Source organism: Echiichthys vipera (genome assembly GCF_963691815.1).
Source record: "Echiichthys vipera genome assembly, chromosome: 3".
In the NCBI taxonomy this organism is placed as follows: domain Eukaryota; kingdom Metazoa; phylum Chordata; class Actinopteri; order Perciformes; family Trachinidae; genus Echiichthys; species Echiichthys vipera.
The window spans coordinates 19,346,324-19,359,391 of NC_139828.1; the positions used below are offsets into that span (position 1 = coordinate 19,346,324).

A 13,068-nucleotide genomic window follows, 5' to 3' on the forward strand; every position below is an offset into this window, starting at 1 on the left:
ACAATTGACATGTTTTGAAGATTATTAGATGCATCTGACATGTTTGCTATTCAAATCTACCTTTCAAAGAGAAAGAATCAATCAGTTTAAATTCATCCAGATGCTGCACATAATTTACCAAAACCCACTTTTATTCATTAGTGACAGTAAAAGATTTGCAATGGTTCTTTTAAAAGTACTAATTGAAATGTTCTGTCGTGTTATATTTCCGCTCCCCTCTGACGAGTTTTGTTTTTACTGCTGTGGAGTTTCCTCTTCTGTCACAAGTTCAGTTTTCACATCAGTTTTTAAGTTAAAACTTTCAAACACATGTAGTGGACTTCTCTATAAACATCTGCAAAGTGATGATTTCATTTCTGATCCCCAGTAGTGCTTTTGCAAAGTGTTTCCCAGAAATCCCTGGGCTCGTGTGTTGTCATTAGGACACCAGCCGGACCTGCTGGGCTCTGTAGGTGTCAAAGTCCTCAGGAAGAGTGTCTGCAGAAAGAAACAGCATGAGGTGAAATCCCTGTTTGGTTTAAGGAAAAATACTCAGCATGGAGGGGGAACATTACTTTTGTCTTTTGAAGCTGTATTCATATCTCTGTTTTGAATTCATATTTGGCTATTTCCAGCTTAAATAAGTTCACACACCTTTATTTATCAGAAAACTGTCTTTTTTTCTGTAATGAATGAGTAAAATGTACAGGCATGCTTTTCTCTTTTCTTTTCATATTTACAACGTATCTTTGAAATAAGCTGACATAAAGGTGATGTCCCTTAAAGCCTGTTAATGTGTTGAAAAATGTGGGGTAAAAAAACATTAATGCTTTTTTAAAAATCTCCTTATTTCTGAATAGGAGACTTCTCTCACCGTTGCAGCGATAACGCAGGTTGGCCCAGATGATGTTCTCCTGGGAGAAGCAGAAGACTCCCAGTCGACCTCCTCTCATCGTGGCGTCGATGATGACGCCTGTGTCTGCCACCATCTGAGGACCCTCGTAGAAACGAACTCTGCGAGCAGACAGAGAGAAGGTAACAGCATCCCATGGGAACAAATTGATTTATGATTTGTAGGTTTTATTTTTAAAAAAAAGCTTGTAAATTAAGTCGAGGCAGTTTCTCCCAGTCTTTGTGCTGATTTATTTCTCTAAGTATTTCTCTAACTCAGTCAGTACCTGATGTAGCCGTCGGCGGGTCGGTGTTGGAGGAACCAGCGGTAAGAAGTCTTGTCCTTCCAGCCAACATTGCGAGCGTCTTTCCACAGGAGTTTGACCTGGTCGCTGGTGTCGCCAGTGTGCCACAGGGCGTTCCTCAGGTTTTCACCTGGACCCGTGTTCGACTTCACAGCCTGTTTCAAAACCACGAATGACAAGAAGTCTCTGGAATAATCTTTCATAGCCTCAGTTAGCTCATCACGGCGACTCTTGGTGCTATAAAACTGTTGTAACGCTGTTTAAACACTCTGAGATATTGTAAAGAAATCCGCCAACAGCTCATCACTGAGTTTGACGCAAACAAAGGGATTATAAACCCTCTAGAAATGGAGCCTTATTCGAAAATGGAACATTTCGGCATTTCTTACTGTATAACTAAACTGCTAAAAAGTGTAATTACTGAAACATTTCTTATCGGCTGAACGGTGGACTACCTTCAGTTGGATGCCTGGTTCTGCCACGGCTCTGAACGGGTTTGCCTGCCAGTAGATCTGTTCCACCTGCTTCCACATCACCACATAGAAACTGGAGCTATCCTGGTACCCGAAGATAAATCCTGCGTAGTCGTCGTCCGTCACCGTGTTTACATGAAACGTCCCTTCAAAGTCAACACCGCTGAAAGCCGTGTAACCTGTCGCAGACATTGTTAAAAGTCAGACATTTTGAGAAGTAATCTTATTCGCCTGCAGTTGAAACCTGCAGTTGGTTAATGCCAATATCCCAAAATGTTGAAATATTCCAATTTGAATTATTTAAATAGGGGGTATAGCTCTTACCAACAGCCAGCCCAGGATCACTGTTCATTGTCTGGACAATCTCTCTTCCCTGCACAAACAAAAAAGAGAATTTAATAGAAATGTAACTAAGTGTTTAGGGACAGTAAAAAATTATATAACAGAAACAAACACTACCTGGTTCAGCACCACCCAGTTGGGGTCAATCTGCGCGTCTCCCTCCGGGTCTAAAACCACGGTCTGGTACTCTCTGAAGTCCGTGAGGGTGACCTCCGCGTTTTCTGGACAAACGTCGATGGTGTCGATGATGGTGTCATTGTCGAAATCCTTCTCGCATATGTTTCCCACACCGTCACCTTAGAAGATAAATATAAAGACCTTCTGATGAACAAAACCTTTTGTGTTTTTGTTATTTACCTGATGTAGTCGGGGACGTTACCCACCGTTAGAGTCCTCCTGCAGAGGGTTGGGGATCAGACGGCAGTTATCCGGACCGGGCGGCAGCAGGTCTGGGATGCCATCGTTATCGTCGTCATCATCGCACTCGTCTCCAATGCCGTCTTTGTCGGTGTCCAGCTGGGAGCTGTTGATGACGGCTGGACAGTTGTCCCGAGAGTCTTGGTGACCGTCACCGTCACTGGACAAGAGAGGCAGGTTTTGGGTCTCCAGAACACTCATTCAGTGCAAGGTAAAAGGTTATGATCCCAGTACCAACAGAAGTACCCTTAAAGTAATAACTGATACCAGTACTTCATTTCATACCCGTCATGTGAATGGAAGCATTCAGTTGCATAAAATGACACCACCACTCCTCCCCATTAAATCGAAGAATGCTAACGGTGATTGGCAACAAGCAAGATCTGACAAACAGTAATTTTTAGTAGTAAAAAAAGTACAAAAAGGATCAAAAGCAGATATTGTTGTATGGTCAGTTTCAATACTACTTGGTACTGGGTTATTTCGGCTGATACCTCAAAAGGTAGAGCATGGATACCCAGCCCGAAACTCGTTACACAAATAATTGATGAGGTCACACAGTACCTGTCCTTGTTGGTGTCACAGGGGTCTCCAATCAAGTCGTTGTCCACATCCGTCTGAGAATGATAAAATGAATTGTTTTTAGTGTGAAACTCCTAACACAAGTCGAGTCACAGTTTTGATTGCTACGAGCGTTGGGGTCCTCCATGAACACAACCTTTTTTTTTGCCAAAGTTACAACAGAGATTTCCGTGTCTTGTTGAGCCTCACTTAGAAAAAGTGATGTCAGTTTTGCAAAGTATGAATCAACATCTGGACACTCGAATCTGATCAACTAAACCTTCACAGTCCAGATGAAGCAGATTAGTTGTTACGCTGAAAACACAGCGGCAAATTGCAGCTCGCCACAATCCTGCGGCCGAGAGTTGTGTTCATGTGTTTCGGGCAGGAAGAAATTCTTTGTTACTTACCTTAAATCAATACGTCAAACGGATCACAAGACTATATATATATGTTTTTATTTGGCAAGGACTTCGCCGCCAAAAGTTAAACTATCCCCAACTTTAGTTTTGTCGCACTTAACTGCCACAAACTTCAACATTGATTAATATTATGTGATAATCGTTTGGTAGTTTTTTTGGCATATCCTATTTGTGACATATTCAATAAAAGCTGCATTGTGCTTTGGCTCATCAGACACAAACATATATACACATATTCCCGATTTAGTGGCGATATTTAATGCTTTCAGAACCATCTTACAACACAAATAAAAGACTTGTGACCTGGTCAGGGTTTGGAACATAAGGACAGCTGTCGCAGGCGTCTCCCACTTTGTCTCCATCTCGATCTTTCTGGTCAGTGTTGGGAACCCTTTTGCAGTTATCCAGGTTATTGGGGATTCCTGAGATTAAAGTGGGAACCAGTGGATATTCAAGTCACTTATAAAACGTGTATATAATAATTTAATTTATTCAACTGTGTGTGCTGTATGTGTCAAAGAAAAACTCACATTACAGGCCTGTCTTATATTTGTGTTAATGAATTTAGGTAGAGTGAATTTGCAGTTTTAGATCTAGCTTTTATAATTCAAAACATTTATGCTTAATGTATGAACAAATACGTAGAATACTTACCGTCCCCATCAATGTCTTCATCACACTCATCACCAAATTTGTCCACATCTGTGTCTTTTTGGTCGTTGTTTTTGACGGCGCGGCAGTTGTCGCAGGCATCGCCAAAGTCATCCTCATCAATGTTCCTCTGGTCCACGTTAGGCACCAACTGGCAGTTATCCTGTAACGTAGATATAGGTTTTTCAATAATTTTCATGTGTTTTCAATTATTTCATGTTCTTTTTTTGTTTTTTTTATGCCTGAACCTGCATGTTGGGGATCCCATCCCCATCTGCATCCTCATCACAGGCGTCTCCCATTCCGTCAAGGTCGGCATCTTCTTGGCCAGAGTTGGGAACAGTGAGACAATTATCCTGAAAAGAAGAAACACGTTACGGATGAGTTTCTCCCACCAACAAAAAAAACTTTATATAGACTAAACATTTTTCACCAGGCATCACAACACAAAGTTTATATATAACCACATCAGCATTAGACTTTTTTTGAAGACTATTTTATTCTTTGCAGATGACTGAATTCTGATCATTTACGCTGTTTGTGTCCCTCAGTTTTAAAGACTCACCTTGTTGCAGTTCCTCTCAGGACAGGACAGTTTCTCATCGGGGAAACCATCGATGTCAATGTCAGCCCCGCAGAGGTAGCCGTTGCCAGCCCATCCGACTCCACACTGTGAGGATGCATAATGTTTAATGTACTCTACAGACTGTTTTTATTAGCTCTGTTGAATACTGCATACAGTACCAGATGACCTTAAGTACTCAGACAGACCTTTTTTACAGTATCTGTCACAATTCTTTAATTTAAAGAGCCCCCTCACTGTCTAGTTTAACGGAGCTTAATAGTAAGTATATTTAGCTGGAGTTTACACAAGCAATGGATAATGAAGAGCACTCTAAGAAAATATGTGAGAAATATTTCCTGTTATTCCCATTAATGTTTTTAAAGCTGTTTTGCTGGGATTTTTATGACGTCATATTTCAAAATCATAAAACTTTAAAATCCTTCTCTCCTGCTTAGATACTGCCACTTTTTGCGCTGAGAGATATGAACTCTAAGACAGTGTGATATATTTACCTGACACTCAATTTTACCCTCTCGATGGACGATGCACTCAGCGCTGGCGTGGCAGGGGTTGGGTTGGCCATTCCCACAGGCTCTCTCCGGCTTACAGCCACGCCGCTGATCCCCAATGTAGCCCGTCTTACAGGGACCACACCTGAAAGAGCCCTGATGACACAGAGAGGAAACAGACCCATCATATCACTGATAAGGGGGAGCATCGGTCTACTACAGTATAGTCCTACATTAGTATCAAATACATTTCTGGTTAGAGCCTGTTTCTGTTTGCTGCATTTTAAAAACACGAGCTGCGAAGAGGGATGATACGAGGTGATAGTGTTTCTGCTTGCAATAATCTGCCTTAAAATTGATAACACACAGTGTGACACTGATTGTGACCAAGACTTTATTTTACCCATCGCACATGACATGCAAGATTGTTATTTACACAGTGTAAAGGGGTCTTAAAAGATGCCAAAGTGCTAACTGTAAATGCTGAAATGAGCTTACTCAGTATTGTCAGTAATACAGAAATAAATGTCTAAAGTCACACCACACAAAATAAGGCTCTCGCAACAAAACCTTGGGTTTCTTAGTCTCGCTTTGCTGTGTTTCTGTTACTGTACACCTGCCTGTACACTGTGCCTGTACAACAGTGACGCTTCCTGGTCAGCTCACTCTCATTGGCTATTGTGGTTTTCTGCTCTGCTCATCACATCGGTGAATTTGTATTTCCAGCTTCTTCTGTTAACAAACTTAATGATCACTGGGCTACAGGGTACTTATCATTTTCAGTTGGTTATTTGTTGTAAATTCCTTGTGTTTATACTCACAGGGGTGTTCATACAGACTGAGTTCTCCTCACAGCCTCCATTGTTGAGGCCCTCACACTCGTTGATATCTTTGCACACCTTGATAGGACAAAAACAGACAGAAAGAGCATCCGATAAAATTGAGACTGAAATAAGAGGCAGGGAAAAATGAAGTGCGGCAGAGTGAAGACAGTCGGTGTCGAGGATTCAGGCGGTGCTGAAACAGACCAGCGCACCCTGTTTGACATACTGTACGTACAGAAGAGAGAGACGAGGAGTTGATGATGAGTTCAGCAAGGAAGCAAAGACAAACATGTTGAGGTGCAGAGGGGAGAGTTTCTACTCCTTCAGGTTTGATTAAAAACAATCAAATAATAACTAAAAAATGATTTTAGTTCATTCAGATACTTTTCACAGTTATTTTTAAACTGTTAACTGTTAGTTGTGTGCTTTAATTATGGCTGCTGACCTGTTTGTTTGCGGTGGCGTAGGCAAGGCCGACACCCTGGACCTGGGGGCCGGTGTATCCAGCAGGACAGGTACCACAGCGGAAACCCGGGGAGGTGTTAATGCAGCGCACACCCATGTGACACGGCATCACAGTACACTGCAGACAACAAAGACACAGGAACTCACATCAAGGCGTTCATCAAGAATCCAAATCTGGTTCTGTGAGATGATTCTGTTCAAATGTGTTGTGAGCTTTAAGTCGATACGTTGAAGTTTAATGTTTAAAATTGAAGTTGTTTTGATATTAAACACTTACACTGGTGTTTTCACTTATTCAGGCGGACTAGGTTCAATCTGGGCAGAGCTATGATTGATGATCAACAGGTTTGTAGGATATACAAAAAGTAGCTTCCTATGATATGTTAGGAAATGTGACGTTCTATTCAATTAAGCGGAAATGGGATCGCAGCGGTTACGTTTTGTTACCTTTAACAAAACTACCCTTACGTGATGAAAATCTTACTGATTATAACTTTAACGTGCTCATACGATCGTATTGTTTATACATAATTTCATATTGTTTTGTCAATATCTGAAAGTCCCTGTTTGTAGAAGTTTAATGTAATTCATCACATCAAATTGTCACAGTCCCAATTATCATTTTCAAGAGAGCGGGTCTTGAATTTGAGAGTTTTCACCAGAGAAGTGAGAGCAGAGCAAAGTGGAGGAAACTCTGTTTCTCTGTCTAATCTATTTAAACCTTTTACTGAACAAGTGTTTGCAACCGTCACAATTTCCCATTGATGCTGGTATGAATGGTTCTGATGTGAAATATTCGTTTGTGTCGTTTATTTCTCACACCCCCAGTGTTTAAAGGCCTCAAAGCTTAGAGGTAACAAAACCCACTAAACCTTAAAACATGTATACCATCATATTAGTGGTTTATTATGTTGTAACCTATCGTATGATATCTCTGCGTACCTCGTCCACATCAGTGCAGTGGGTACCGTTGCCCTCCATGCCGTTAGGACAGGGTCCACACTTTATACCCTGAGGTGTCTCCTTACACTTCACCCCTGGGTGACAGGGGTTGGGCACGCAGGAGGGACGGGGCTGGGTTCCTGCCATCCCTGAGGAAAGAGAAGGATTAAATATATCATCTCATCTAATTCGTTCTGACAGATTCTGTTGTTTATTTGCTCCGTATGATGACATGAAACTCTCATGAACACATTTTTTTTCTTGTTTCTCAATATTATCCTTGTGTACAGGTTCCTGTGCAGGTTTGAAAGTCGGAAAAACTATAGGAGAAGAGTTCAAGAACTGTGTTGAAATAGAATAGAATTACTTTAATGATCCAAGACTGGGAAATTATTTTGTAACAGCAGTAGTGGGTCAGCAAATAAACACTTTGTACATAACATAAGTAGAATCCAATATATACATAGTGTATTTATACAGTGCACAGTGTGCTTTAAAAAATAAACCATAATAATATATACAACAAAATATGCAAAATATACTATAACAATAATAATATATACAAAAAAAACAGTAGAGAGAGCAGAGTTCTCTGTCAGGCAGAGGTGAGAGAGTTATTATATACAGTGATGGATTGTGGCAGGAAAGATTTCCTGTATCTTTTGCTACGACAGCGAAGCTGAAGCAGCCTTCTGGAGAAGGTGCTCCGCTGTCTGACCAGTGTGAGTTAGATACATGAATTAGCTGTTATCATCGGCATAGAAAAATCTGAATAACAACCAAAACTTTAAATTCAAAATGCAAGTTGTTAAAACAGAAAATCAGTGTTTCAGTGTTAAGTACTGATAAGAGTTTGTGTGTTTTTGGACAACTCACCACAGGCTTCACACTCCATCACTGTGTTCTTCAGGAAAACGATTTCTTTTATCTGTAATAAACAATAAATCACCTGTTTGTATGATACTTCAACCCTATCAAACTGAATCTCATTTCTGCAAACACAAACACATGTGATCCTACTAGCACCCCTGTCTGTGTGAGTTTTGTTCAGTTCCACAAAATGCATTATGAAAAGTTACATTTGAACTTTGTGGTTGCTGTCTAAATGTTAAACTGGTTCACCTGTTGTTTCAGAAGCTCTTTAATCTCAGCCAGCGCGAGGTTCGTCATTTTAATCTGACTGATGATTTCTCCATCTGGAAAGGAAAAAAAAGTTTTTTAAAGATACACAACACAACCAAGAGGATTATAATCCTCCCACTTACTCTTCTAGGGCACTAGTCCTTACATACACAAAGTTTAGCTGTATTCTTTTTCTTTAAATCCATTTATGAAAACATTTGTTGTTTCTGCACTTTACCAACAAAAACTAACACTTTGTTGGCTTTTGTCATTGAAGCTGAGCAATGTCACCATTAATCGCAGGCTGTTGGTTTAAGCAAAACTAATAATGCTAAAAACAGATTTTTAGAATAACTCAATAAATTGTGAAGTAATGTGCTCTGGATATCAAATAAAGAAATACAACTTTGAGAAGAAGTACATGCCCCGAATGGCAGCCTACATGTAAAAGAGACAGGCATCAATGAAGGTCCAGGGTAATAGTGTGTGTGTGTGTGTGTGTGTGTGTGTGTGTGTGTGTGTGTGTGTGTGTGTGTGTGTGTGTGTGTGTGTGTGTGTGTGTGTGTGTGTGTGTGTGTGTGTGTGTGTGTGTGTGTGTGTGTGTGTGTGTGTGTGTGTGTGTGTGTGTGTGTGTGTACAATATGCAGAGATATGCCTCACGTGTCACCTCATCAGTCTTCCTTTTGCCTGAACATCTGGGCCTACAATCTCACATGGGAGCAAATATGGGGGTCGGGCACAGTGAATGTGCTCCTGTACAACATGATCCACTGCCTGTCAAATACCACAATCTAATACCTAACGTTCCTCAGCCACCGCAGGCATCATTTGAATCCACCACCCACGCGTTCACCGGAGTCAGAGATGTTTTGATTGCAGCTGCAGAATTGATTTTCCAGATATGGAATGATACAATATTTTCTGGAAGATACATTTTTTAAGCTTGTGTGCTAAAAGGAACTAAACTCTGCAGGCGTCGTTGTGTTTCTACAGTGTAACAGAGAAGCCAAGCGCTCTGTGGACGATCTGGATTTTCGATGTAAATTGTCTTCTTTCAAACATCTGTCAATGATCGAACGATGCAGAAACGCTGAAAAGATTGTCTTTGAAATGACTGTGACTGTGTGATCTTTGAAATCTTCCTCTTAGAAAAGAACAGATCCCTTCATAAACAAGAAAACAGCAAAGCAATACCCTCAGGGTTTTTTTAGTTAGCTAACTTAATTATTATGTTACAGACATTACTATGTCTTTCATTTGATTCTACGACTCTTCTGCCACTGCCTCACTTTGTTTTAAGATGTCACAGATAAACATTTCAATGGTTTTATTACAAAAGGAAAACAAGCATCTGACTCCCAAGAATCTTGGAAAATGAAGGGAAATTCAGTGTGGCACTTCCTAGTTGCTTTATAGTGCACCACATTAACTGTCCATCATTTTGTTAGTGTGTAACTTTATCCATCATCTAAAAAATTCTGAAATCTCAAGACCAATTTCCACCAAAAGGTGTTTACCTGACTCTAACTTTAATTTGGTTTATTTGTTCACGAGAATCCTTGAACAAAAACGCTCTAACAGATTATTATTTTTTGGCCACTTGGAGGCAGCAGAATCAAGTTGTGAATGCAACATCAACATATCATCACTGGTCTCTAACCTCTCAGGGAAATATTTAGTCTTTAGCTGCTAAATGCTCCACTTTGTTAACCAGCTAATGTAACTGTGTCTGCAGTTTGTTGATCAGCAGGTCTTGAACTGTGGGTTTTTAGAGTTTTTTAGCTGAAAGCAGCTGCCTGCGGGCTGCCAAAATACGACGCCATGGCTTTGAGTGAATAGTCTTTTTTGCTTAGGAAGCTTCCCAACTGAGTGAAATGACCTAGAAGTATCTAAGTGGCAGCCATGATATCGGCTGGTCCGATTGTCTAAATGCTGAAGAAAGGTCCTTTAGTACTTCCTTTCTTGCCATCCTTTACAAAAGGAAAAGAGATAATACCATCCCACAATTTCTTGGTTCAACAACATTTAAAGCGATGCACCATTCTGCCGTTCAGGAAAGCAACCGATCAACATGATCAACATGGGGCGCAGATCATTATGTGAGTTATCATATTAAGTCAGCCAGAAGCAACAACACAGGGCCAAGTAAGATGCTTTGTAGTTTCGCCATAAAGTTTGAGGAAAAGTGGTTTTGAAAAGACATAGGACATCATTTTTTTTGACTATTTGACAGCAGCCTTTGAGACTTAACCGAAGCAGCTGAACAATGAAAGCTCTATAAATCCGTGGAGAGCTGTAGATTCAGGTGCTAATTCTCTGTAGGTTCATTGTGACCCATGTCATATCGTCACATTGTTTTCACGTTGACATTTAAAACACTGTTAAAATAAAACGTATTAATTCAGCACTTTAACTTTTTACTTAATTTGCGATGAACAAAACAAAACACGTATTATCTGGAAAACAGCTTCATGACGCTGACCAGGTGCGGTGCGACCCTGAAGCAACATGCCGCTTGTACTAATTGACCCAAAGACCCCTCAGCCCCCCCTCACCGCCCCTTCCCCCAGAGGAGCCGTACAGAGGGAAGAACGCTCCTTAGCGTCAAGCACAGGAAATGTGGTATTCTCATTAGCAGCAACTCTGTTTACTGAATAAATTCCACAGCATAAAGAAAAGATGCCGGAGATAAATCACTCTCGCTGCTAATAGAAAGGTAAATGAGGAAGCACTCTGTGATTATTTTTCATGGACTCATGAGCTTTTCTGAATCCTCTTCAAGTCAAATACTGATTTACACAATGCGATATAAAAAAGAAGAAAAGTTTCCAGCCTCCGTATCATTTACTTTCTCATCCATGTTAGACATTCAGCTGTTTCTCTGTTTTCACAAACAGAAGTGAATAATGGTAGGTGGTATTGCCAATGGGAGGTTTAAATTCAGCAATGCTTCTCTGAAAAACGTGTAATAATGACTACAAAATATAAGAAATAATTCCTCACCTCTCTGTCCTGTTACAGTGTGTCCTCCCATGCAGAGCACACAGTTCAGCACAATAAACCAAAGCATGGTTCAATACGTGTTTGACAGACTGTTGAGGTGCAGCTCTCTCTTCTTCCTTCAGACTCCGGGCGCCTCCTGCTCCTTTTAAAGCCCCCATCCCCACCTCCACCTCCCCTCCCCTGGCTTACATCCCCATCCTTTCCCTTAAAACTCCTCCGCACTATCTAAAGGTAGTCGGGAACAGCACCCCCACAATGTAATACATGCATCAACCTCTGTGTTTTCTGTTTAATGATAGCGAAAGCATGCATGGGCCTTTATGTTGTTGTTGTTGTTGTTGTTGTTGTTAATCAGTTGGTTGGTGTTAAAGTTAGAGAGCTTCATATTTTTTTAACATTATTTCAACATTATTTGGTTGGTTGAATCACTTGCTGGCTTGTTGGTTAGTTGGTGCTTTGAAACTGGAAACAAAGCCTTTGAGCATCTTTTTTACATTTTCATTTTCATCTTCGTACCTTCCCTGCAGGGTAATTTACACACACACACACACACACACACACACACACACACACTGCGTCAGTTCAAGTTTTAAATTATTAGTAAACCACCAATTTTCTTTTATATGTTACCAATTTATGATTTATCTGTGTGCTTTTTTAACTTTGTGTTTGACATGCTGCATCACACAGTAACCATTGTTTGTGTATCAGTGAAATTGTATTTAAAAAATACAATGTTTCTCTTTAATTAGCCTGAACATCTGAATGAAAGTAAAGACAAACAGAAAAAAACACAACTCACTCAGTGTGTGTGTGTGTGTGTGTGTGTGTGTGTGTGTGTGTGTGTGTGTGTGTGTGTGTGTGTGTGTGTGTGTGTGTGTGTGTGTGTGTGTGTGTGTGTGTGTGTGTGTGTGTGTGTGTGTGTGTGTTGTGTGTCAGCAATGGGAACAGCAGATGTCGGTTACATTCCTTGCAGTGAAGGTTTTGGAGTTTTTGGCCCAGATCACTTTGATAAGCTCTCATCACCTCCACTCTCTCTCCGTCCCCGCCTGCTCGCTGCCTTGCCAAAAGGAGCGACGAAGTCTCACTCTGTGCCTTGACTGGAAAAACAAACAAACAAGCTTGTTTCATGAGAGTTGGACACTTTACTCTGAAGTGGAAGATATAGAGAGAGAGTCATGTCTAGGTGGTAACCATAGATTTGCAAAAACTCTTGTGCGACTCTCTTCCTGAACGTCTAAACTAAACTTTCCCATCTCGCAAGACTTTCACAAATCTTGGGTTACCATGTAAACTGAGTGAGAGGAGAATGAGAATGAATGAGTTACATAAAGTCTTCCTGGTTGAACTTGTGCTAAGCTTTATCTCTAAATGTAATCTTCATCATCTACAGATATTGTCCTGTTTTCTCATGAGTATCAATAAAGTTCCATGTCATACTTGAAATTGTGAACAAAAGTCATGAAAGAGGATGAAGTGAACGTTTGGTCTGATGGTTTCTGTGAGCTCCAACAGTACAACAAACAAACGTAACCTGGAAATGCAGCGAACAGATCTATTCCCTGCCTCGTCTTCTTCGCTGCTGTGAGGAATGTTA

At 40.6% G+C, this 13,068-nt stretch overlaps 1 protein-coding gene across 1 annotated transcript; it reads right to left on the bottom strand.

The window, feature by feature from the left end:
- Positions 1 to 295: 295 nt before the first annotated feature.
- Positions 296 to 11,582, bottom strand: comp (cartilage oligomeric matrix protein). Its single transcript, XM_083911621.1, has 19 exons — positions 11,472 to 11,582; positions 8,469 to 8,542; positions 8,223 to 8,274; positions 7,347 to 7,495; positions 6,385 to 6,522; positions 5,937 to 6,014; positions 5,119 to 5,271; positions 4,607 to 4,711; positions 4,290 to 4,397; positions 4,045 to 4,204; positions 3,694 to 3,812; positions 2,972 to 3,024; positions 2,374 to 2,567; positions 2,108 to 2,286; positions 1,973 to 2,021; positions 1,631 to 1,827; positions 1,158 to 1,330; positions 854 to 993; positions 296 to 477 (listed from the first exon to the last, which is right to left on the bottom strand). The coding sequence occupies exons 1-19, from the start codon at positions 11,536 to 11,538 to the stop codon at positions 419 to 421; spliced, it is 2,247 nt and encodes a 748-aa protein (XP_083767747.1). The 5' UTR covers positions 11,539 to 11,582; the 3' UTR covers positions 296 to 418.
- Between the last annotated feature and the right edge of the window lie 1,486 nt (positions 11,583 to 13,068).

Excerpts from the sequence above, each read along its gene's own strand:
- comp (XM_083911621.1), bottom strand. The coding sequence starts at position 11,538 with ATGCTTTGGTTTATTGTGCTGAACTGTGTGCTCTGCATGGGAGGACAC. Across the intron at positions 6,015-6,384 it reads ACGCCACCGCAAACAAACAG|GTGTGCAAAGATATCAACGA; the intron begins GTCAGCAGCCAT and ends TGTCCTATCAAG. Across the intron at positions 2,022-2,107 it reads ACTGGGTGGTGCTGAACCAG|GGAAGAGAGATTGTCCAGAC; the intron begins GTAGTGTTTGTT and ends TTGTTTGTGCAG.